A 22,861-nucleotide genomic window follows, 5' to 3' on the forward strand; every position below is an offset into this window, starting at 1 on the left:
GCCGCGCGGGCCCGCGAGTGGCGCCGCCGGGTGGCGGGGGGCTGCAGGGGCGCCCCTGCTGCCCCGTTAACCCTTCGGCCGCCGCTGCTGCCGTCGGAGGGGGCTGGGAAGTCGCCTGGGCGCACACGTGCCACCTCCGTCGGGGCTGCAGAGCTGCGGGGGAGATGCGGGCCGCGGCCGACGCCGCCTCGGGGGGCTCCGCCTCGCCCCAGCCCCCGGAGCTCTGACACCGCCTCCGCCCAGCGCTTCTGCCGCCTCCCTCCCCGGGAGGGGCGCGGACTCGCTCGCCCCCAGCCCCGAGCCGCTGCCGCTGCCGCCGCGAGGGGGCTGCCTTTGGAGCTGTGATCCCTTTTTTTTTCTTTTCTTTTTCTTTTTTTTAAATTTTTGGTTGGTGGCGGCAGTGTTGGGCCAGGGGAAGGAGGGGACACAGAGGCCGCCCTCGCCCCACCACCCATCACCCATTTCTCTCCGTCCCGGTTCCGGGAGATGTGCCGGGCAGGGGGCCCGGTTTCGCGGAGCCGCAGGAAAGAAGCGCAGGACCGACCCCAGAGCGGCGCTGGACAGGTGAGTGTGGGTCCAAGGCGAAGGGAACGCCGCACCTGGGCCAGGTGTGCAGGCCGAGGTGGGGAGAACGGTAGCCGGGGCCTGTCCGGGCCGCGAAGGGGGAGGGGATGCTGGAGCCGCGGGTCATCGCACCTGAGCGAGAGTGGAGTCGAGGGTGGTCGCGACCTCACCCCCACCGCCGAGGAGGCAGGGAGAGGCGGCCCCCACAGAGCTCCAGGGGCGCGGGGGTGCAGATGGGCGGCCGCGGGGGCCCGGCGGGGGGAGGGGACCGCGAGTGTGCCCGCGCGTGGCTGCGTGTGCCCGCGCGCGCACTAGCCTTTGTGGGGAAGCGGCGCGGCGGTGCTTGCGTGTCCCCGGTGCGTGTGCGCGCGGGTGCTTGGCGCCCTGTTTGTGTAGGTGTCTGGGTGTGAGCCGAGAGGGTGCGTGTGCGCGCCGCGCGCGGGCCCCGGGCCTCGGAAGAGCTGTGTCGGGGGCTGACATCGCAGGATGCTGGGCTGGGGGTTGTTTTTCTCTGGGAGGCAGAGGCGCGGGGTATCGGGAGGGGTCTGTCTGGTCTCCTCTGCCAGGAGGAGAGGTGCAGTCTGGCAGTATCTTTTCTCCGTGGTACCCGGTTAAGCATGGGAGGCTGTCGGGTTTGATCCAGCAGATTGGGGCTTAGAGGGCGAGCCCTCCTCCTCCACCAGGTTTTGCGGTGGGGGTAGGGGGTTCAATTCTCATCCTCCCATCTTGAGGTCCTGGGACAGAAGTCTGGGCCAGAAAAGGGTGGGGTGGGCTGTGTGCGCTCCAGCAGTCGCCAGAAAATGCCCCTCCAGGGCACCCCTGGCTCCCATCTGAAGACAGCATCCTGCCTACACATGGCCCCCAGCAACGTTCCTGTACCTACTCTTTCAGTCTAGGTCAGCATCCAGCCCCATCCCTACCCAGCACGTAACTCACTGTACCTTCCTGGTCCCCCCACCCCCAACCATAGCAGCTGCGTGGGTGTCCTTCCATCCCAGTGGTGAGGCAGGGCCCCTTTCCTCCTGGCTTCTGCAGGACCCGGAGCCTGGGATTGTCTGCCCACATCCAAACATGTGGTGTGCCTGGGGGAGCAGGGGGAGGGGTTCAAAATGGCTGCCAAGATGGCTGGTTGCCTCTCTTTCTCTCTTTCCCTCTCTCCCTCTCCCTCTTTCTCTCTCACTCTCTTCCTCTTCCTCTCTCTGTTTGCACGGTTTCCTCAGCTGCTACCAGAGTCATCGCTGAGAGTGCTTTGGACAGTTTGACGACAGGTGTGGGGAACACCTGAGAGTGGATGTGTGCTTTGGGCCTGTTGACCTGGCACTGCTTAGGGAGAGGCCTTTGGTCTCCGCTTCCCTCTCCAGCACCCCAAGGGAGGACCTAAGCTTGTAACCTGACCGCAGACCCAACCTCTTCACCTTGGCTAATAGCCTGGGGCTGGCACCCTACTCCTAAGCCCTGAATTGATTATTGGGATGTCAGGGTGCCCTACAGAGGGTCCCTATCTCTCATCCTCTCTGCCTGCTCAGTAGCCAGGGGCTGAGGACTCTGGGTGGGCCTGGGTCAGGCCCCAGCTGTGGGGCCAGGTGACTTCTTCTTCCTCCCCACTCCCCTCCCACTAATGCTGAATTTATTACTTAAAAGTAGGATGAAAACGGGGAGAATAAGAGAAGGAATACAACCTTCATTATCATATCGAGAAAATTATCCGTGATTTTCCTAACTAGCAATTTGCCTGCCATGCCGTTCAGAACTGACTTGCCCATTAATTACAGAGATGAAAAATCATCTGGAAAGAGGAAAAGGGAACTAATTCGATCCCTGGCTGGCGGCAGTCACACCGAGCCACATAACGTGTGCACATGTGAGCGCCAGCCCTGCTGCTGGCATCACCATCTTCCTCCTGTCCCTTGGTGACCTCCTGCAGTGCCTTGGCCCACCCCAAGCTTGTCGCTTCTGCTCATGGACGCCCTGTTAGGCCTGCCCTCCCTCCACCGGCACAGGTCCCAACCCCCACTGGTGTAAGGCTCAGTCACCCCTGCTGATGCCTGCCCTTGGGCGTGGAGATGGCGCCCAGGGTGGGGGGAAGGCGGGGAGCTGGGAACCAGCCCACCTGGGCCGCAGGCCCTGCAGGGAGGAGGTAGAAGGCAGCAGATTCCAAGCCCAGTTCTATTCCCAGCCTGCTCTGGGGAGCCCCTTCTCCTGGGGGGCCAAAGAGAACCCTGTGGGTATGTGGGGGAGGGGCCGGTGGGTGCCTGGGCTGCTCCTGAGTCTTTGCATCGAGGTCTGGGCTCCAGGCTGGGGCAGCTCCACCTGCATGAAGGGCTGTGTTGCATCTCTGTCTCTTGAGTGCGTCCTCCCGGAGTGCCCTCCCTGGGCGCCCCATGGCTGGCGGGAGAGCATGTGTTGCTTCAGCCCTAGGAGGTTCCGCTTCTCTGCCCTGGAGAGGGTACCCCTAGAGGGGAATAGGAGTGGGATTCCCGCTGTGCCCACCAGCTGGCACTGGGGGCTCCGTCGTGATCTCTGCTCCCTCCTACCTCTCCAGCCAGACGGGTGGCCAAGGATACGGAAGGCTCTGGTTTCTGTGTGGGCTCCTCTCAGGATCTGATTTCCAGATGCCAGACACTTCCCCTCCTCCAGGCCCCTTCATGAGGAAGAAGGGGGAGGGGCTCCTGAAGTAGGGGTCGCCTAGGTCTGGAACCAGGACCTGACCCCAGTGACTCTGGAGGTGCCTGAGAGAGCCAGCATTTTTTCTGGGCTGAGTCTTATTTGCCCAAAAGAAGAAGGTGGAGTCCCAGGGTAGGAGTGAATCTCACTGCCCCCATCAGTCTGTATCTGTTTGTATCTGTTCCATGAGTGATTTAGATGGTGACCTGGCTGAGCCAATGTATGTGGCCACGTGTCATCAAGCTGGTAGTATGTTCATAGGAGTCTACTTTGTGCTGGTGTTTGTGAGTTTTGCAGAAGGGCTGGCCCTGTGTGTGTGTGTGTGTGTGTGTGTGTGTGCGCGCCCACGTGTCTCCAAGTGTGAGCAGCTGTCTGTACCCTGTGTGCACCTTCAGGCATGTGCCCAGGTGCGTGCATCAGGTTCAGTGGAGCAAGGCTGGGTCACCTCTTTATGCAATCTGTGACTATTGCCGAGTGCCTTCTCGATCAGGCGCCATGTCGGGGATGCCATAGGACAGTGCCTCTGTCCTGTCCTCATGGAGCTCATAGTCTAGTGACACATCAGTGATTCCAGTCAAGTTACAGGAGCCGGGGAGAGGGCTTGTGTCTCCCCCTCCAGAGCAGCCAGGGTCTCAGCCCCAGAATTGGAAAGCAGCAACCCCTGCGTCTTGGCACTACAGTAGTCCCAGGCATGGGGCATCCTCGGCTCTGACCCAGCAAAATCTTCCCTGTTACCTCTTCCCCCTTGTCTTCTCTCTCCTTGCTGCAAGTCACAACGTGCAAAGCATAATTCTACCCCAGGGCCTTTGTACTGGCTGTCCGTCCACCTGGGGCCACACCCAGACATCTGCAGAGCTTTTGGTCCCTCATCTGCTTCAAATGTCACCTCCCCAGTAAGTTTTACCTCATGCAGCCTGTTTAAAATTGCAGCCTGCTACCCACCTCTTGACTTTCTGTAGCATGGATGGCTTTTCGCACACTGTAATCTTCTCATTTATTACATCTGCCTGACCAGGATCCAAGTGCTCAGGCAGTTTGACTTGGTTTGTTTTGGGATCCCAAGTGCCTAGACTCATACCTGGCCCACAGTAAGTAGGTGTTTAAGAAATCTTACCTGAGTGGGAGAGGGGCCTCATAAAAGACCAGAGACCTCCAGGTGACTCCCATGGCTGTGCACAGCTAAGGCTCCCAGTTGTCCCAGCTCCCTTGGGGAAACTGAAGGCTACCCTCGGGGCCTGGGCTAGACCAGCTCTGCACCTATCCCCTGGGACACCTGTCTCTGAGGCAGACTGTCTCTGAGGTGGCCTCATGGTGCTTGTGGGTAAGGGTGTCTGAGCAGGCAGGCAATTTCCCTGTAGGGCTGTGTGCCCTACAGAGTTTAGAGCTCAGAGCGGGGAATGAGGACCCCAAGTTCAAAACCTAAGCAGCCCTTCCCCCCCTCCTCCAGGGTTACTGACCTAGTCTCTCATGGGATAGGACCCATTGTTTTAGTCTGCTCTGGACCTGGGGAACTAACCAGGCAGAGGCCCCCTGCCACCCCTCCAACTCCAAAATTTGAGGGAGATAAAAATCTCAATAAATAGATGTGGAGGCTAAAAATAGCCCTGCCCCCCAAAGCTAAAAATAGGGCCCCTCCCTCAGAAGCTAAAGATACCCAGGAAGTCAGGTGGGACTCTTTGTCTGCTGATGGGGAGGTGGTGCAGGCAGGTAAGGTGGTGCAGGCGAGGGGACCAGGGCAGAGTCTCTCAGCCATGGCAGTCCTGACATTTGGGGCCATCATTCTTTGTGGAGAGCTGTCATGTGCATCGAGAGACTTTTAGCAGCATCTCTGGTCTCCATGCTCTAAATACCAGTAGCATCCCCCCTATGCATACACCCCAATAGTGAATTGAAAATGTCTCCAGACATTGTCAAATGGTCTGGGGTAGAGGGCAAAGTCATCATCCCCCCCCCCCACCCGCCACACACACACACTTCCACCTTGGGTCAAGACTGCTTCCATAGATCAGGGGTCGGCAGACTTTTTTGAAGGGCCAGGTGATAAGAATTGGAGACTTGTGCGGGTTGCTTACCAGCTCTTGGCATATTCTTCCTCTGCCGCTTCCTCTCAACCCTTTAAAAGTGGCAAAATCATCCTTACTTAATTCACCTTTTATACAAAAATAGGCTGTGATGAGGACATAGGTGGCCAACTCATACCCAAGAGTGCATCCAAATTGCCCTTGGTAGTGTACGTTGCAGCACCTGTGGGTGCTCCCTTAGCAGCCCCATTTGAGCTGAGTCCAGTATAGCCTGTCCCTGTCACTTCCCTGCCTTCACGTCTTTCCACTCGTGCACTCACTCCCCACTGATCATACTGGCTTCCTCACTGGTCTTCAGACGTGCACGGGCCAGCCCCGAGTCGGCCTTTGTACAGCTGTGTCTTCCTGGAATAGTTTTCTCTCCCTTAGACACCTCACAGAACTTTGCTGAAATGTTGGGCTTTCCACAACACTGGTACACCACAGAATTCACAGCTGTTTGTCCAGCACCTACTAAATGGCTGGCACATAGTAGGTGCTCTAAAAAAGGTATGTGGAGTTGTGGAATATTATTTCTAAGCCCTATAGTCTACATATCGAGCTTCTGTCTGGTTCCCCGGTGAAGAGACAGTGCAGGGGAGTAATGTGGGGCCTCACCCCACGGCCTGACATGAGCACAGCGGGATTCAAGCCCAGAACCCTGGAACTTAAGGGTGCTGGCACCATCTTCCTCTCCCTCCATTCTCCGCCAGCATCTGGCGGGAGCAGAAGGCCTAGAGCCTTCTTCCATGCCCTCTGCTTCTGGTTCTGGCTGCTGTGACTGTTTACAGCTCTGCCCTGCTGAGCCCAGAGTATGGGGCTTGGGGCCAGACAGTGGACACCTTGGTGCGGAAACAGACCACAGGGCACTGTAGTATCACCCTCCATGGTGGGGAGCACGGAGGAGGTGCCTGGACAGCCTGCAAGTCAGGGAGGGCTTCATGGAGGAGGGGACTTCTCAGCTGCAGTCTGGACCGGGGAGGAGTAGTGGCTCAAAGGGGAAAAGGAAAGATGTTTGATGGCTGGGCGCACAGAGAGGAGACAGGAGGTTGGTGTAGCGGGTCAAAAGACTGAGTGCATTTCTACTTGTCCACAGGGCTGGGAAGGCATGTGGAGCGGTCAAGGGACAGGGTCTCAATGTCCAGCATGAGCTCCCTCTGGCTGCTACATGGGAGAGAACTGCAGAGGGCAGGAAGGGAGGCCAGGAGGCTAGCAGGAAAAGGAGGCCACAGCAGCTGTCACATCAAGGGCTCCAGTGGTGACCTTGAGACATTAGAGCTGGACTGATGTGGGGTTTTCAAGTTAGAGTTTTCATGATTAGGTGGATGATTGGCTGGAGGGCCGAGGAAAGGGAGGTTGGGAGAAACTGCCGGTTTCTGGTTTTGACAGTGGGTAGACAGGGACGATAGAAGAGGGTGGTGGTGGGGAGCACTCACCACTCTCAGCAACTACCCCCGCAAACACGGTCTGATCTCCCCTTGCTGTCAGGAATCTGTAAACACTTGACAGGCTCATCTCTCCTCTACTCAGAACCTCCGTGGCTCCTACCTCACTTAGAAAAAAGTTCAAGTCCTTCCTGAGGCCCACAGGCCCTGCATACTCTGCCCTGTAACTCCCCACCCCAGCCCTCACCTCGTCCCACTCAACCCTCTCTTACCTGATTGTAGTTATACTCCACATCCTGCCTCAGGGCCTTTGCGCATGCTGTTTCTACTGCCCGAGATCCTCTTTCCCTAGGTACCTAGATGGCTCACCTCCTTGAGACCTTGGCCAAAATGTCACCTCAGTGAGGTGTTCCCGACCACCCCATCTGTGCCACCTACATATACCCACTCCACACACACACACACACACACACACACACACACACACACACACCATCTCTCCCTTTTGGGCCTCCCTTTTGGGTTTTCCACCAAAGCATTTGTGACCCAGTGGGAACTGGGTAACTATCCACTGAATGGACCACTTGTTCTCTGGGTTTGTTTTGATTTCATTCATTAAACAAATTAACAAGTATCTGCTCCTGGCCCAGGGCTGGGGATGCAAAAGAACATCAAGTGACTGTGGTGGAACTTTCCCTGCAGAGTCCCCAGCGGGTAGGAAAGACAAATGATCAACAGCAGACTCCAAATCCGATTAGGGGAGCACAAGGTGCAGGCCCAGTGTGCTGCAAATGTGGGTATGAGAGAGATCTGCACAGTCCTGGTGGGCGGAGCCTTTGGGGAAGGAAAGGGAGGAGGGGTGGGAGGCCCAGGACTGTGTGTGAGCAGAGAACAGGCACCTTAGGAGGCCAGAGTAGAGAAGGTGATGACAAGGTAGCAGGAAACTAAGGCCTGAGACTCCATGTTAGGCAGTGAGGCAATAGGGAGCCATGGGGGATTGCATACAAGGAGGAATGCGATGGGGTAGTTTTGCAAAGATAACTCTGGCTGCAGGGTGGAGATGGGATGGGGCGGGAGTGGCAGATAGATGGGGGAGACCAGGGAGGAGGCCACTAGGGGAAGGGGATGCTTTGAACAGCCTCCACTTCCCTGTAGTTTAGTGTCACTCAGCAGCCGGAGTGACCTTTTAAATCTGCCCACTGACAGGCAAACACCACCCTGTGGCACTGACATCTAATGGGAGAGAAATAGTAAGCAAATAAGTAAAATCCATGGCTGGCATGCTAGCAATGAGTGCCGTGGAGAAACAAAGCCAGAACAAGATGTAGGAGGGCTGGGGCCAGCAGTGGCTTGAAGAAGGTGACGGAGGAGCTGTGTGGGTAGCTGGGGAAGAGTGAACAACTCATGCAAAGGCCCTGAGGTAGGACTGCCTGGTGTTTTGCACCAGGAAAACAGAAGCTGAGTGAGCAAGGAGATAGGAGCAAGGAGGCGACAGGACAGAGAGTGCAGAGCCTTGCAGCCTGTGGGGGGACTTGGGCTGTCGCTGTGAGTAAGATGGGAGCCATGAGGTATTCTGAGCTTTAGAGGGGCGGGCCCGGACTCAGATGCTCACAAGCGCCCTCTGGCTGCTGTGGAGGCCATGAGAGCAGGAACTGGGGGACCTGCGAGGGGGCCACCATGCTGTTGCAGGGGGGAATGATGGGGCTAGACCACGGAGAGGTCTAAGTGAGCATATTCCGAAGGGGGAGCTGCTGTGGTTGGATGTGGGTGTGAGAGGAAGAGAGGGGTCCAGGTTGACTACGATTCCTGAGCACCTGGGGGGACCAGCTGCCTGCTGCTGAAATGTGGAACAATGGGGTGGGGGGTAGAGCTGAATGTTTGGCAGCCAGGACCCTGCCCTCCCTGAGCCCACTGTCCCCTTCCTGAGGGAAGGCCATGTGCTGGGCAGTTGTTCCATCTGTGCAAGGTAGATCTGTTAGTCTGGCATAGGGATGAGGAAACGGGCTCAGAGAGGCCACTGAGCCTAGTCCTACCTACCCCAGGGCCTGCTGCTTCCCCACCTATCATGCCTGAGGGCTTCTGGGAGGAGGTGGGACTGTGGAGCTGAGCTCTCAGGATGCTGCGTTTGGTAGGAATCAGTCTGCTGAGAAGAGAGCAAGAGGCAGGAGACTCTGGTGTGCTGGGGCAGGGCAGGGCAGTGAGGAGCCCAGGGCCCCCCTGTCAGCACCCTGCCCGCAGACTCAGACTCCCACCTACTCCAGCACAGAGGGTTGCCATGGCAACCTTACTATAGGACAGGCCAGAGGTGCCCCTTCTTCAGCAGCTGGTTCTCCTCCTGTCAACTCCCCTCCCCATCCCAGGACATCCAAGGCTGCATCACCTGCCCCTGGGATGCCCGCTGTACCCCCGCTTGACCTGAGATCGAAGTGGGGCTCAGGTGCAAACACTGAGGCAGGTATGAGGCAGGTGGGCAACCCACATGACCTAGGAGTAGAAGACACCTGGGGCCCAGTCCTCTTGGCATGAGGACAGTGAACTCTATTTCCCATGGGTTCAGTTGGGGTCATCCAAATCCTCTGAGGCTCCAGGTGGGATCGATGCAGGTGCAGGCTCACTGGTTCTGTGGGTGTAGAACCTCTATGCCTGTCTATCTCTGTGGATGCTCAGTCACACAAATGCAGCAGGGACCTTGAGGAGGGGCTCTCCTGGGTCCCAGGTCTCCCCAGCTCCCTGTTTCCAGCCAGGGGGCCCAACTTGCTTGGGCTCAAAGCCCCTTTGCCAGTCGGGTACCCCTGGACCTCACTTTCTTCATCTGTGTAATGTGGGTACCCCCCTCGTTTACTATGTTCTCACGAGGGTTAAATGAGATACATGTGCACGGTGCTCAGCATGGGGCACAGACTGCCGTGCCTCACATCCTGGGTGGTTTGGTTACTGGAGATCCCAAAAGCCCTACAACCCCCACCCCCGAGGTTTGTAGAAGGTTCCTGGAAGTTGTGTGGGTCAGAGCCCTGCCCCCATCTCTGCCTTCCACCCTCCACATGTGACTTTCCTAAGGCTGCTGTGCCAAAGTACCCCAGACTGGGCGGCTTCGACACCAGAAATGTATTGCCTTGCAGTTCTGGAGGCCGGAAGTCCAGGGGCAGGATGTTGTCAGGGGTGGTCCCTTCTGGGGGCTCTGAGGCTGGAATCTGTCCCAGGCCTCTCCCCTGGCTTCTTGTGGCTGCTGGCAGTCCTTGGTGTTCCTTGGCTTGTAGAAGTGTCACCCTGATTCTTTCTCTGTCTTCATGTAGGTTTCTTGGTGTGTGCATGTCTTTGTTCAAATCTCCCCTTTTTATAAGAACATCTGTTCTGTTGGCCAACCATAATGACCTCTTTGTACCTCGATTACCTCTTTTAAAGACCCTGTCTCCGTCCTGAGGTCCTGGGGGATAGGACTTGAATGTTTCTTTTTTGGTGTGGACACAATTCAATCCATGATATCCCCCTCAAGGCTTTAGGGATGATCAGGCCTGAGTCTCCCAGGTGGGTCCCACCTACCCATGCCTAGCCTCCCCACCTAGGTGGGTATCAGGCAGCAATCAGAACCCTCCAGAGAGGGGCAAGCATGCAATTAGGCCAGGAAAGGAGGGAACAGGAGTCGCAGTGCCCAGCTCCTGAGCTGGGGCCAGTTCTGGCGGTGCCTGGGGCTTCCTAGGGCTTCCTGGAGGAGCTGCTCCAGGGAGTGGATCCCAGGGAGAAGCGGGAAGCCTGCAGGGAACACTGTCTGTGTCCCCAAGGCAATAGGCCTAGGCTGCGTGAGCCAGGGTTGGCCCCCAAGGTCATGGGGCAGATGCTCCATCTCCAGCTGTCATCTCCACTCCCACCCCGCCCCACCCTGTCCTTAACCACCTACCTTCGTTCATTCTGTAAATATTTGTTTGAGGACCTACTACATGTCTAAGCACCAGTAGATGACCTCGGGAGCTTCTGTTCTCCTGGAAGTACAAAATAAATCCACAGAGGACAGGTAAAATCACACGCCAGAGACATGATCAGTGGTGACGATTGCTGCGGGGGACACTTTACACTCCCTGTGCGCCCGGCATGGCCCTGAGTGTTTCACATGTATGAATTTTTCTTGTCGCACAGCTATCCTCTGAGGTATCCCCATTTGATTACCAAGAGGAAAACAGAAACACAGGAGGTTACAGGGTGGCAGGGGCTGGAGGGACAGGCACTGACTACAAGGTGCTGTGATACGTGGTTTTGGAGTCCCATCCGCACCTCTGAGGAGCGCACATCTGAGCTGAGATCTAAGGGGTGCGAAAATGAGGGACAGGATGGGGTCTCATGGGAATCCAGTGGCTGGGGCAGGGGGAAGGGGTGGGAGTCAGAGCATGTGTGGCCTTGCAGGCCCTGGAACCGGGGCTGTTTTAGGGGTTTAAGCTGGGGAGTGACCTGTCCATATTGTCTTTGAAAAGATCCCTTTGTGGAAACATCCCAAATGTCCATCTCTGGATAAAATAGTAAACAAGATGTGGTCCATCCGCACAATGGAATATTACTTAGTCATAAAGAGGAATGAAGCAGTGACAGAGGCTGTAACTAGAACCTTGGAAATATCGTGCTGCATGAGGGAAGCCAGACACAAAAGGCCCCATGTTGTGCGATTCTCATGTAAGAACTCTCCAGAGCAGATAGAGTCATAGACAGAGAGCAGATCAGTGGTTGCCGGGGGCTGGGGGAGGGGAGGAGAAGGAGGTTTTGCCCCAAACAAGCACAGCATTTTTGTTTGGAGTAATAAAAAATAGTTTTGGAAATAGATCGTGGTGGTGGTGGCACAACATTGGGAATATAATTAATGCTGCTGAATTATATGGTTAAAATGACATTTTATGTTACATAGATATAGTTGTGTGTATACATGTGTGTATATGTATATGTGTGTACATATATACATGTATGTCATGTATGTATATGATACCATATTTAAAAACAAAAACAAAGGCCCCTCTGGCTGTTGGGGGAGCCTAGGGTATGAGAGTAAGAGGGGATGGAGGGAAATTGGGACAAGGTCAGGGCCATCTGGGATAGAAGGTGAGTCCAGGTCTGGAGGGTGCTGCCAGGGACAGACAAGAGAATGTTCTGGAGGCACGCACCCAGGACTTGCTCCTGAACTGTGCGTGGAGGCTGAGGGACAGAGATTTTGACTCCTGAGGTTTTGGCCCGTGGACTGATATGGGGGGCTGCATTTTGGTCTGCTTACCATGAAGGTGCCTCGGAGACCCTGATGGAGGTGTAGACAGTGTGGTGGTCTTCGTGGTATAGACAGTGTCTAAAGCCTTGTAGCTGACTGGGATTCTGGAGAGGGGGCTATGGACAGGGAAGAGGCCTGGGGGACTCTGCTTGGGGTCCCAGCGTCCTGGGGTGCAGCATGGGAAGAGGGAGAGGAGCCAGCTCCCTCAGATGGATGTTGTCTGTGCCCCGACTCTCACCATGCTATGGGCAGCACCCTCAGATGGATCCTGCTGGCCTGCCGTGTTTGTAGACTGTTCTCACCAGAATCTTGCAGATTCAAGTTACTGAGGAAACTGGGGTGAGTGAGGGGAAAGGACAAGCCCAGGGTCACACAGCAGAGTCGGGTTCCAGACCCACACGGGTCAGATGCCTCCAGATCCTGGTATCCCAGCCTTCTCAGCATTAACCAGCCATGGACCAGTTTCACTGTCTCGGGGTGAGCCAGGGAGGAGAGTGTCTTTCTGCCTGGGTCCGTGCCTCCCCTGAGCCTTGGTGGCTTAGAGAGGGCATGGGCAGGAGAAATGAGGTGCTGAGGAATGCCCCTCCCCTACTGTAAAATTATAAAATGCTGTGAAATGAACTGAAAGTACTACAGGCCATATCTGGTCAGGGTTGTGGGAGGAGACAGTTGTGGGCAGTTGAGGGGCGATTTCCTGAGGGCTGGGGGTGGGGAGGGGGCAGAGAGCTGTTGCAGGGCCGGGGTGCGGGCATGCAGGGCTGCACTGTGAGGTCACTGGCCTATTGCACGTGAGAGGAGACTGAGGTCCACAGGAGCATCTTGCCCCCTGAGCTCGTTGTTCGGGTCTGTTTTCTTAAGAACCTGCGCCCTCTCTGACCTCAAGGATCTCAAGCTCTAGTGAGAAAGGGCAGTATCCGACCTGCTAATATAGACAGGTAGTTTCAGGTGCGGTTGAAGGCTATGAGTTAAAAATGGCAAAAGGATGGCGAGTGAGGCTGAAGGGGGTGGTCAGGGTGGTTGGAGTAGGTCACTGCTGTGGTGACCTTGGAGTTGAGTCCTGAACAGTAAGAAGCTGCAGCAGGTGTGCAGGGATCCTGGGAGAGCATTCCACATGGAGGGAACAGCCCCGGAAAGAGGGTAGGAGGAGGGGGTAGTGTTTTTGAAAACGGGAGGGTTAGAGAGCGTGGTGGCCCCAGAACACCAGTGGTCTCTAGGCCCCGGTGAGGAACGGAGAGCCCAGTGGAGAGCAGAGGGACTTATCATTAACTGGTCCCTTAGCGCTGAGTGGAGGGCAGGCTTGGAGGAGGAGGCCGGGATAGTGTCCAGGTGCAGCAAGATGGTGGCTTGCTTCTGAGTGGTGGCATTGGGGACCGGAAGTGAGCAGGTTGGTGGCATCCTTTGGAGGCAGAGCCCACAGTATTTGTTGACGAAGCTTATGAAAGGGAAGGGAGAAGCAAGAAATCAAGGCACATCCCTAGGTTTGGGGTCTGAGATTCATTCAGCAGGTATCCACTGCTGTGTGCCAGGCCTGTTCTAGAAACTGGGGGTGGGGCCATGAGGAAAACAACCGAATGATCTACCTGTGCAGGGGTCGTTCCATACACCATAGTTACATTTGAACAAAGGCCGAAAGGAGGCGAGGGAGCAGAGGGAGTGGCTGTGTGGATAACTGGCAGGAAGAAGGTACATGTTAAGGAAGCGACAAGTGCAGAGGCCCTGGGGCCTGGCATGGTTGAGGAATGTCAGGCGCAGAGGTGGCCCGAGCAGAGACAGGGGCAGGGAGCCAGCTGGGCCAGGTTGATGGGCTTTCGTTTGCAAGGGAAAAAACAGTAGCTGGGGCGCTGGAAATAAGAGGTTCGGAAGGTATTGAGTGGTTGGTGGTATTGAGACTGTGGGACAGGCCGGGGTGACAGTGAGAGAGGACAGAGCAAGAGTTCGTACGTGGGCGGGATGGTTAAAACATGGGTGCTGGCCTTCCCTAGGGAATACGTGTTTCTAGTAAGTTCCTGGCTGAGCCCGGGCTACACGTGGAGATCTAGGTGTAGATATAGCAAAGGGCCGAGAGTGGCAATCTGGGCTTGCAGGTCTCCCAGGGGGAGCTTCCAGGGGAAACTGAGGCAACAAGAACCAGAAAGGAGCGTCTGTGAGAGGAGATAAAGGGTCAGGAGCCGCTGTGCTGGGGAGCAGGCAGAGGCGGGCACACAACAGCACCCCTCCCTCACCCTCTCCAGCCCCCAATGGGGCTGCATCCCTTTCCTCCCCACTTCCCTGTCTCCAGCTTACCCCGAGTGTCCCTTGGAAAGGCAAGAGGGGACCCAGTTGTTCCTGGTACCCATCTGTGGCGCCAGCCAGCTGGGTTCTAATTAGCTACCAGAGCAGGGAAGACAGGAAGCAGGGAGTTTGGGGCGGGGCCTGGGTTCCTGCCCATGCTCGGGAGAGGGAGGCTGCAAGTTGGGCCAGGATGCTTGGGTTTCCCATCCTGGCTGCCATGCTGAGTGAGGAAGCTAGGCGGGAGGACCAATGGACAGGGTTGGGATTTTGGGAGGAGGAAGAGGCTTCCAGAGGGTTCCTTTCCCCCTATAGAGGGTCTGAGGCCTGCCCTTGACACCCTCATGAGTTGCCCTTACCACCTGAAGGGGGCTGTCAGGACACGGAAGGTGCTTCCAGGAGGTTCCGAGGTGCCCAGACAGGTGGGTCTGTCTGCTGGGGTGGGGTGGGCGTGCAGTGTGCGCCAGAGGCCCTGGCGGTGGGCAGCCTCTGGCTGGAGGGTATGGCTTCTGTCAGTGGAGGTGCTGGATCTGGACCGGCCCCTCTCGGGGCTGCTAGATGGATGCTTTGGCCACCAGCAGGAGGGAGTGGCCCCAGCACCCCTCCTTCTGGGCCTTCTGGGGTATAGCCCCTGCCTCACCTTCTCTGTTCTCCCCAGGCTGGTGGGCCAGGGCGTGGCGCTCACCAGGTGATGTGGCGCGGGGCTCCCCGCACAAGCCGCTGAGAGCCTCGAACTCACGCCCAGCTGCCGCCATGGCCCGCCTGGCTGCAGTGCTGTGGAGTCTCTGCATCACCGCCGTCCTGGTCACCTCAGCCACCCAAGGTAGGTGTCGCTGGGGCGGCAGAGGGGACACACCTCTGAAGCACAGCCAGGAGGGTGGGTAGGACATTAAAATACCTCTGAATCACTCATTAAAGAACCATAGCGCCCACCCTGCCCCACACCGAGGAGGAACCAGGTCAGAGGAAGACTTGGGGGTTACACACCCCCAGCACCACCGAGGGCTCCCCAGCCCTTCACCACCAACAGTCAGGAGTCCCAGAGCCTGGGATGCAGGCTGCAGGCCCCTGGGACTGGGACAGGCCTTCCTGGTGAGCCGAGGCTCCTCTGTCGTGTGCGTGCGAGAGAGTGTGTGTGTGTGTGTCTCTGTCTCTGTCTCTGTCTCTGTGATTACATCTCCCAGGCTCTCACTGGGAAGAGGCTTAATTAAAGCATGCCCGCTGACGTTTATTTAAAAACAACTAATTACCCAGCTCGGCCCTATGCCGGCCCCGGGATCCTGCACACGCCACAATTAGTGCCCCAAGCATGCCCGCCCACCCTCACCGATTACTCAATTATGGTCCCTATGGTGGGTCCCCGTGGGGGCAAGGGTAGGGTGAGGAGGGAGGCAGAGACAAGAGGCCCGCTGGCCTCGCCCCTCACCCTGGGACGTGCCCCATGCCTGCCCCTCTCAGCCCTGTCTGGAGGGTACTGGCATTGGACACTGCTTCCCAGTGCCCTGTCATACAGCTCAAACCTTCAGAAAGCCATAAAAGGGGAGGGGACATTGTTCAGCCATGCCCTAGGGCCTTGGCACTGGTCTGACCACCTGGCACCCTCTGCTTCCCAGTGCCTGAGTTTTATGTCCATCCAGGTCCTGCCCCACAGCCCTAGCTGGGCCGGGAGGGGCAATTTCCACCCCCAGACCCATCTGAGCCAGCCCTCCACCCCCGGCCTGCCTCCCAGGCCTGAGAAGGGCTAAAATTAGCTGTGGAAGCAGATGGTGCTAGAAGAGCACATGTAAAACTTTCCCCCAAGTGGGACAGCTCACCCCAGAAAACCCCAGGGGCCTAGCTGCCATTCTCCATGGGCCTCCAGCCAACATAAGAGGTACCAGATCTCAGAAAAGGCGCCTGCTTGGCTCTGCTGCCTTCGTGTACTGGTACCTTTTCTCCGTCTACAAGTGACGGTACCCACATTGGAGGCTTGCGGTTACTCTTTGCATCCCCACTTCCCTCTGGCACCCTGCAAGGCCTACCTGGGACCAGCGTCCAGGAAGGTGGCTACTCCGGCAGGCGTGGACCGTGCCAAGCCTACTCTGTCCTGCAGAGACTAGCTGCTTAATCACCTTAATGATAACAGCAATTAGCGCCCTGTCTCACTGTGTACTGCTGCACACACTGCACCCCTCATCCTGTTCTGTGAGATGGGACTACCAGCTCCTTAGAGAAGGGCACAGGCACAGAGGTGGCCAGTGACTGGACAAAGCCATTAGCCAGGTGGCCGAGTTGGGATTTAAACCCCTCAGTCCAAGCTCTCACTTCGCGTGGCACTGACGTGTGATGACGCGACCCCATTGAGAGCTGGGCCTGCCCAAGGTGTGTTCTTTCATCGTCACCTGACCCTCCGAGGCTTCCCAGGTGATAATGAAAAGGCCCATCACTCTGGCACCCTCGGCGCACACAGCAACATGCCCAGTGCTTCCCTCACCAACATCCTCTAGTGCATGGAACCCTCGCAGTATAGCCCTGGGCTACGGATGCCCATTTTACAGATTGGGAAACTGCGGTCCAAGGAGGCTATAGTGGTGGCTGTCCAAACCTGAGTGTACATCAGACTTGCTGGTGGCTGCGAAGATCCAAAGGCTCCCGTCCTCACTCTGAGGTCCTGATTGAGCAGGCCCGGGTAGGGGACGCCCATTATTTGCATTCTGAACCAGCTGCCATCTGGTGCTGTTGATCCCCTGGCCACCCATGAGAAGAACTGGCCCAAGGGACACACCTGGCTTGCAGCTGGGGAGTGGCTCTGTGGTTTCTTCTAGAACACAAACGCATTCTCTCCTACCCCCATGCCACCTCTGCTCCTGTGCGGGGTGGTGCGAAGTTAGGGAAGCACCCAAGATCACTCTCATTCTGACACTAATTGCAATTCGAGGGTCTCCTAGACCACCCTCAGGTTTGATGATTTGCTAGAAGGACTCGTGGAATTCAGAAATGCCATCGAACTTACAGTTACGGTTTATCACAGTGAACCGATGCAGGTTAAAATCAGCCAAGAGAAGAGGGGCATGGGGCAGCATCCAGGGGAGTCCCGCGCATGGAGCGTCCAGCTGTCTCCTACTAGTGGAGTCATGGACAGTGTTAACTCTCCTGGCAACGCTGAGTGACAACACACATGGCGTACTGCCAACTTGGGGTGCTCCCCTGAGCCTTGGTGTCCACCGTCTTTACTGGGGCTCGGTCGCATAGACATGACTGGCCACCCACACTGCTGACCTTGATCACCAGCCCCTCTAGAGGCCAACTGATAACTTCACGATGGAAAGCTCCACCCGAAACCACTTTGTTAGTGTCCTAACTTGCTAGCGCTGCTGTAACAATGTACCTACCACAGACTGGGGGGCTGAAACAACAGGAATTTATTCCCTCTTAGTGCTAGAGTCTGGAAGTCCAGGATCAAAGTGTCAGCAGGGTTGGTTCCTTCTGAGGGCCACCAGGGAATGCTCTGTTCCAGGCCTCTCTCTTTGGCTTGTAGATAGCTCTCTTCGCTCTGTGTCTTCACTTGGTCTTCCCTGTGTGTGTGTGTCTGTGTCCAAATGTCCTCTTTTTATAAGGACACCGTTTATATCGGATTAGGACCCACCTTAATGGCCTTCTTTTAACTTGATCACCTCTGTGTAAGACCCTATTTCTAAATTCAATCACATTCTGAGGTCCTGGGGGCTCGGACTTCAGCATAGGAGTTGGGGAGAGGGAAACACAATTCATTCCCTGACAGCACAGACTGTCTGGCATGGCCCAAGGCTTCAGGTAAACAGAGACACTCTCACCAGGCAGAACATTCCAAGGGCTTGGAGGGCGCCTCCCAAGAGTGGAGGTGATGGCCAGACACTCTCAGAAGGTTAACAACCTTACTGCTATACAGGTGGGCACAGTGAGAAACCCGTTTTGAAAATGAATGAACTGAGATGTGTATCGCCTATGTCCCGGATACAGCTGAGCTCGAGGTGGTGCCTCCTTGGCGGGGTCTTTCTTCCCTTCCCTGTGCACTGAGTGTGACCTCCCCTCATTCCACATAGGCCTGAGCCGGGCTGGGCTCCCGTTTGGGCTGATGCGCCGGGAGCTGGCATGTGAAGGCTACCCCATTGAGCTGCGGTGTCCGGGCAGTGACGTCATCATGGTGGAGAACGCCAACTACGGGCGCACGGATGACAAGATCTGCGATGCTGACCCTTTCCAGATGGAAAATGTGCAGTGCTACCTGCCAGATGCCTTCAAGATAATGTCACAGAGGTAAGAGGCCTCACCAGGCTGCTGGGAGAGGGTGGCGTCAGTTTCTGGGGTCCCTGAATAAAGTGCCTGTCTACGTACCCCCTGGCCAGCACATCCCGGTCACCTTAGTCTTCCTTTTATGCATTTGACACATATTTTCTGAGCACCTACTAAGTGCCAGGTACTAATAGCAAAGAAGACCCAGCTCTAGCCCCTGCCCAGCCTGTCTCCACCAGTCTGTATCCCTGCCGCCGCTCCCCCCAACACACACACACAAACACAGGAGACTGATGCCTCCAGAAGCTTATGCCAAGGTTCTCAGGAGGTGGCGGGGGCTTGCAATGTAAAAGCAATGGCAGGAAAGGGGGAAGGTGTCACGGGAGCCGAGAGAGGGCCAGAGGTCTGGTCAGGCTTCCCTGAGGAGTGACATCTGAAGACAGATGACAGAACACATGCGAGTGTGAGTGTGAGAATGAGTGCCTGAGTGTGCGAGACTATTTCTAAAGTGTGTGTGAGTGTGGGGTTATGCAGAGGCGCTGCATGTGCAGAGCTGCAGAAGCCTCTCACACAGCCAGTCCACTGGAAGCTCATCAGTGTTTCCTTCAAATTATACTGATCAGACCACTGGTGGCACCACCAAGTCCATGTCCGTCCACCCCGCCCCCCCCCCACCCCACACAGCCTGCAGTACCTACTGCCCCCTCCCCTTGCCCCGTCTTGCCTGCTGCAGCCTGTTTCCTTCAGCACCACCAGAGGGCGCCTCTGAGCACCCGAGTCTGGGCTCCCTTTTCTTTCTCTGTGGCTCCCTCCTCAGTCAGAGCAAAAGCCCCAGCCCTCCCCGGCACTCTCTGCCTTCACCCCTCCAGGCCCTCACCTCCTCCGTGCTCCCCCTCGCTCACTTGGCTCCAGCCGCCCCACCTGTTCTTACACACACCTTCCCCTAAGGGCCTCCTTTGGGCCTCTGCAGTGGCTGTTGCCCCAGCCTGGAATGCTGTTCCCTGGCGCCTGCGTGGCTTCTCTCTCCCTTTACTCAGGGATTTTTCACACAACTGTCCTCTCTGAAAGGACTGCCTGACCATCCTCGCTAGAATTACAGCCCCCCACTTCCTCACCCCTACCTGCTTTGTCTCGCTCCTAACCCTGACTTCCATCCACAGTTCCGTCAGATATTTGGCCTCTTCATGGTGTTTATTTCATGTCTTCCCTCACGGGGCTGTCAGCCCCACCAGGACAGGGAGTTTGGTCTGTCACTACTGTATCTGCAGCTGGCATTCACTGAATTTTTGCCGGATGCCCGTGAGAATGCAGGGTTCACTCTTGTACCCAGGGTGCGTAGAACTAGAAAAGAGAAGGAGGGGCTAGCTCTTCAGCTCCTTGAATGCTGTCAGAAGATTCTAGAATATGTCACGAGCAGTGTCTGAGCGCCTCGTGAGAGTTCGGGGCAGGGGACAGACATGGTCAAATGGCTCAGACGGGTTGGCTGGAGCCGCCTCATCCCTCCCTCCCACCTTTACTCTCCAGTGTCCACTCCCCCCTTTCCCCATTCCCGTCTCCCCTGCGTGGGCACTAACAATCCAGCCTCCCAGCCTTTGCTTGGGCTGTGCCCCCTTCTCCTTGGGAACTGCTTCCTTTCCTCCTCCCTCTCCAAATTCTCATTCCCCTTCATTTACTCACTGGCTCCCAGGTCTGTGGTGTCTCCCCAGCACCTAGCACAGTGACTGGCTCGGTTCGGGTGCTTATGGGTTCTTAGTTCCAGAAGCGGAAACACTGAGCAGTGCGGTCACCAGGGCAGAGAGTGTTATGAGGCCATCTTAAAACCTGGAGGCACTAACTGTGTATCAGTTTGTATACAGCCCCCTGTTCTGACAGAGACGCCCCAGAATAAATACAGTGATTGGAGTTGAGAAGACTCTCAGCACCCACTTCCCCGTGCCCCCACTCCCTGGCCAGAACGTAGTCGTGGCACTTCCAGCTGCAAGGGCAGCTGGGACACACAATCCAACTGGAAGGCCAGCTTCTTTCTCTCTTGTTCTTAATATTGAGATGAAATTTGCATAACATAAAAGTTACCATCTTAAAATGAATAATTCAATGGTATTGAATACATTTCTCAATATCGTGCAGCCACCATCTACACCTAGTTCCAGAATGTTTTCATCACCCCCAAAGGAAACCCTGTCCCCGTTAGCAGTCACTTTCCACCACCACCCCCGTACCCCTGGCCACAACTAATCCACTTTTTGCCTCTGGATTTGCTTGTTCTGGACATTTCATATAAATAGAATCATGAAACACGTAGGCTTTTTTGTCTGGCTGTCACGCAGTATGTTTCCAAGGTTCATCCATGTTGTGTATATAAAAGCTTAATTTCTTTTTATGGCAGAGTACTATTTTATTGTGGGGATGGACCACATTTTGTTTATACATTGATCCATCAATGGACACTTGGGTTGTTCCCACCTTTGGCGATTGTGTGAATGATGCTGCTAAGAACATTCGTGTACAAGTAGTTGTTTGAGCAGCTGCTTTCAGTTCTCTTGGGAATATATCAAAGGATAGAGTTTCTTGGTTATAGATGACTCTGCTAAATCTTCTGAGGCCAGTGTTCTGTTTTTAAAGAAGGGGGTTGAGGTGGGCAGGTAGGTATAAGTGGATTCTCATTGGTTAAGGGCAAGATTAAAGAGAGAAGACACAGGAGGCCCCTCTGCCCTGTACCTGTCGAGAAGTCCCCCAAACCACTTTCTTACACCCACAGTTAGGTCACTGTCCACTGGCTGAGACATGGCCTGCTCCAGGGAACAGAGACCCTGACTGTGGGGACAGACAGCAGAGGAGAAACATCTTTTGCTTGTTGTTAAGTAGGCTTCACTTTACGTGTTAGCCAGACCCTGAGAAGCTGACAGGGACTCAGAGTTCCCATGGGGAATCGAGAATGGCTCCACCCTGAGGTGAGGACTCTGCCCTCGAACTGGCTGCTCCTCACAGATCCTCACACAGCACGGTCCAAAGGGGTGGACATAGACTGACACTGTGGGCATTTCATTAATAGAGTGTTTGCAAGAACACCACCTCCCGTGTGTGGCTTTACGTGTCTTACTCTTCCATGAACAAAGGAGGGGCTTTCCAGTCAGTTTAGAGAAAATACCAATGATGTGATGGCACCAGTGATGTGCAGATGAGACGGAAGTGATGAAGGGTATCTGGGGAAGCAGTTCATGGGGTGATGCCCCAGGTCTAGCCCTGAGCTTGATGCCATGCTGGGGCTGAGTACCAGAAACCTGTCTGGTGGGAAATAGAGAACAGGCAGGAAACAGAAAGCAGTGCCCCTGGCCTTGTTTCCAGGGTTCCTTCCCAATTTGAGGGTGTCCATTCCTCTCCTGACCCCGAAGGCCCCCCGGTTCTAAGCCATTGTTTTCCCAGCTCTCTGTCTTTCCTCTGCAGGTGTAACAACCGCACCCAGTGCGTGGTGGTTGCCGGCTCTGATGCCTTTCCTGACCCCTGTCCCGGGACCTACAAGTACCTGGAGGTGCAGTACGACTGTGTCCCCTACAGTGAGTCATCTTGTTCCTTGTGCAGACGTGGGCCCTTCCCCCTCCCAGAAATGAGCGAGGAGGAGATACCTTGACCAACACACATACACACACACACACGTACACACACAGGTCCAAGTTGGGGCCAGGTATGTGGGGACAGCTGGGTTTGCTCTCTCTCTCACATTCTCTTTTCCCAGACACCCTTGTCCATACTCAGTACCTGCCCCATTTCTCTGCCACCACCAGAGACTGTCCCTTTCCACAGGGCACCTTCTCTAACTCTTGTTACCCTGGCCCACTGCCCTGCGTCTTCACATGCTCCCGGCTCATTTACACTCCCCTGTACTCTGCCTGGTACGCTTATCTCTCTCCTCTTTGTCATCCTGGACCCCACTGCTCTCTAATCCCACTCCCTCCTCATCCCTTGCCTTCCTGACTGCCCGCCCCATTACATGCCTGCTCTTCCTTCTCACTCACTGCCTTTCCTCTCTGAACTCCCTCTCCTTTCCATCGTCCACCTCACCCCTCATGTGCCCCCACTCCTGCCCATTTCCTGTCCTGGAAGCTGGACTCTATGCCCAAAGAGAGGCAGACCACCCGCTGAGGCCTGGGGGCAGACCCTGCATGAGGGGCTGGGGGCATCTTCCACAGATTCCTATCTCCTGGCTGGTTTGCCCATTACTGTGCTAGCACTTCCTGTCTACAAAGGAAGCGCCACCATGTTGGACTGCGGGTGGCCCCAAGAACCTTGAGGAAGGTGATCTGAGGAGCCAGGGGCCTGGCTTTCTTGCACCTGGCCAAGCGGAGCAGACAAAGACAGGGTCTCTCCTCCTCAGCACCCCACCCTTAATATCCTTCTTTCCTGCCCTCACTCTTCCCTCTGCCTCCCTCTCC

The 22,861-nt window shown here is 56.0% G+C and overlaps 1 protein-coding gene across 7 annotated transcripts in view; it reads left to right on the forward strand.

Moving 5' to 3' along the window:
• Positions 1–307: 307 nt before the first annotated feature.
• ADGRL1 (adhesion G protein-coupled receptor L1) overlaps positions 308–22,861 on the forward strand; it is a 40,676-nt gene continuing 18,122 nt past the window's right edge. For 2 of the 7 annotated variants that reach the window (XM_036233808.1, XM_016162112.2), the window contains exons 1-3: positions 14,909–15,003; positions 18,242–18,455; positions 21,876–21,985. In XM_036233808.1, the coding sequence (XP_036089701.1) occupies positions 21,917–21,985 (69 nt within the window). In that variant the 5' untranslated portion in view covers positions 14,909–15,003; positions 18,242–18,455; positions 21,876–21,916. Of the gene's footprint in view, positions 565–14,838; positions 15,004–18,241; positions 18,456–21,875; positions 21,986–22,861 lie in introns of those variants that run through there. The other 5 variants (XM_036233807.1, XM_036233806.1, XM_036233805.1 and 2 more) reach the window with 5 other exon arrangements.

This window comes from Rousettus aegyptiacus, unplaced genomic scaffold, assembly GCF_014176215.1.
Source record: "Rousettus aegyptiacus isolate mRouAeg1 unplaced genomic scaffold, mRouAeg1.p scaffold_m13_p_16, whole genome shotgun sequence".
NCBI lineage: Eukaryota > Metazoa > Chordata > Mammalia > Chiroptera > Pteropodidae > Rousettus > Rousettus aegyptiacus.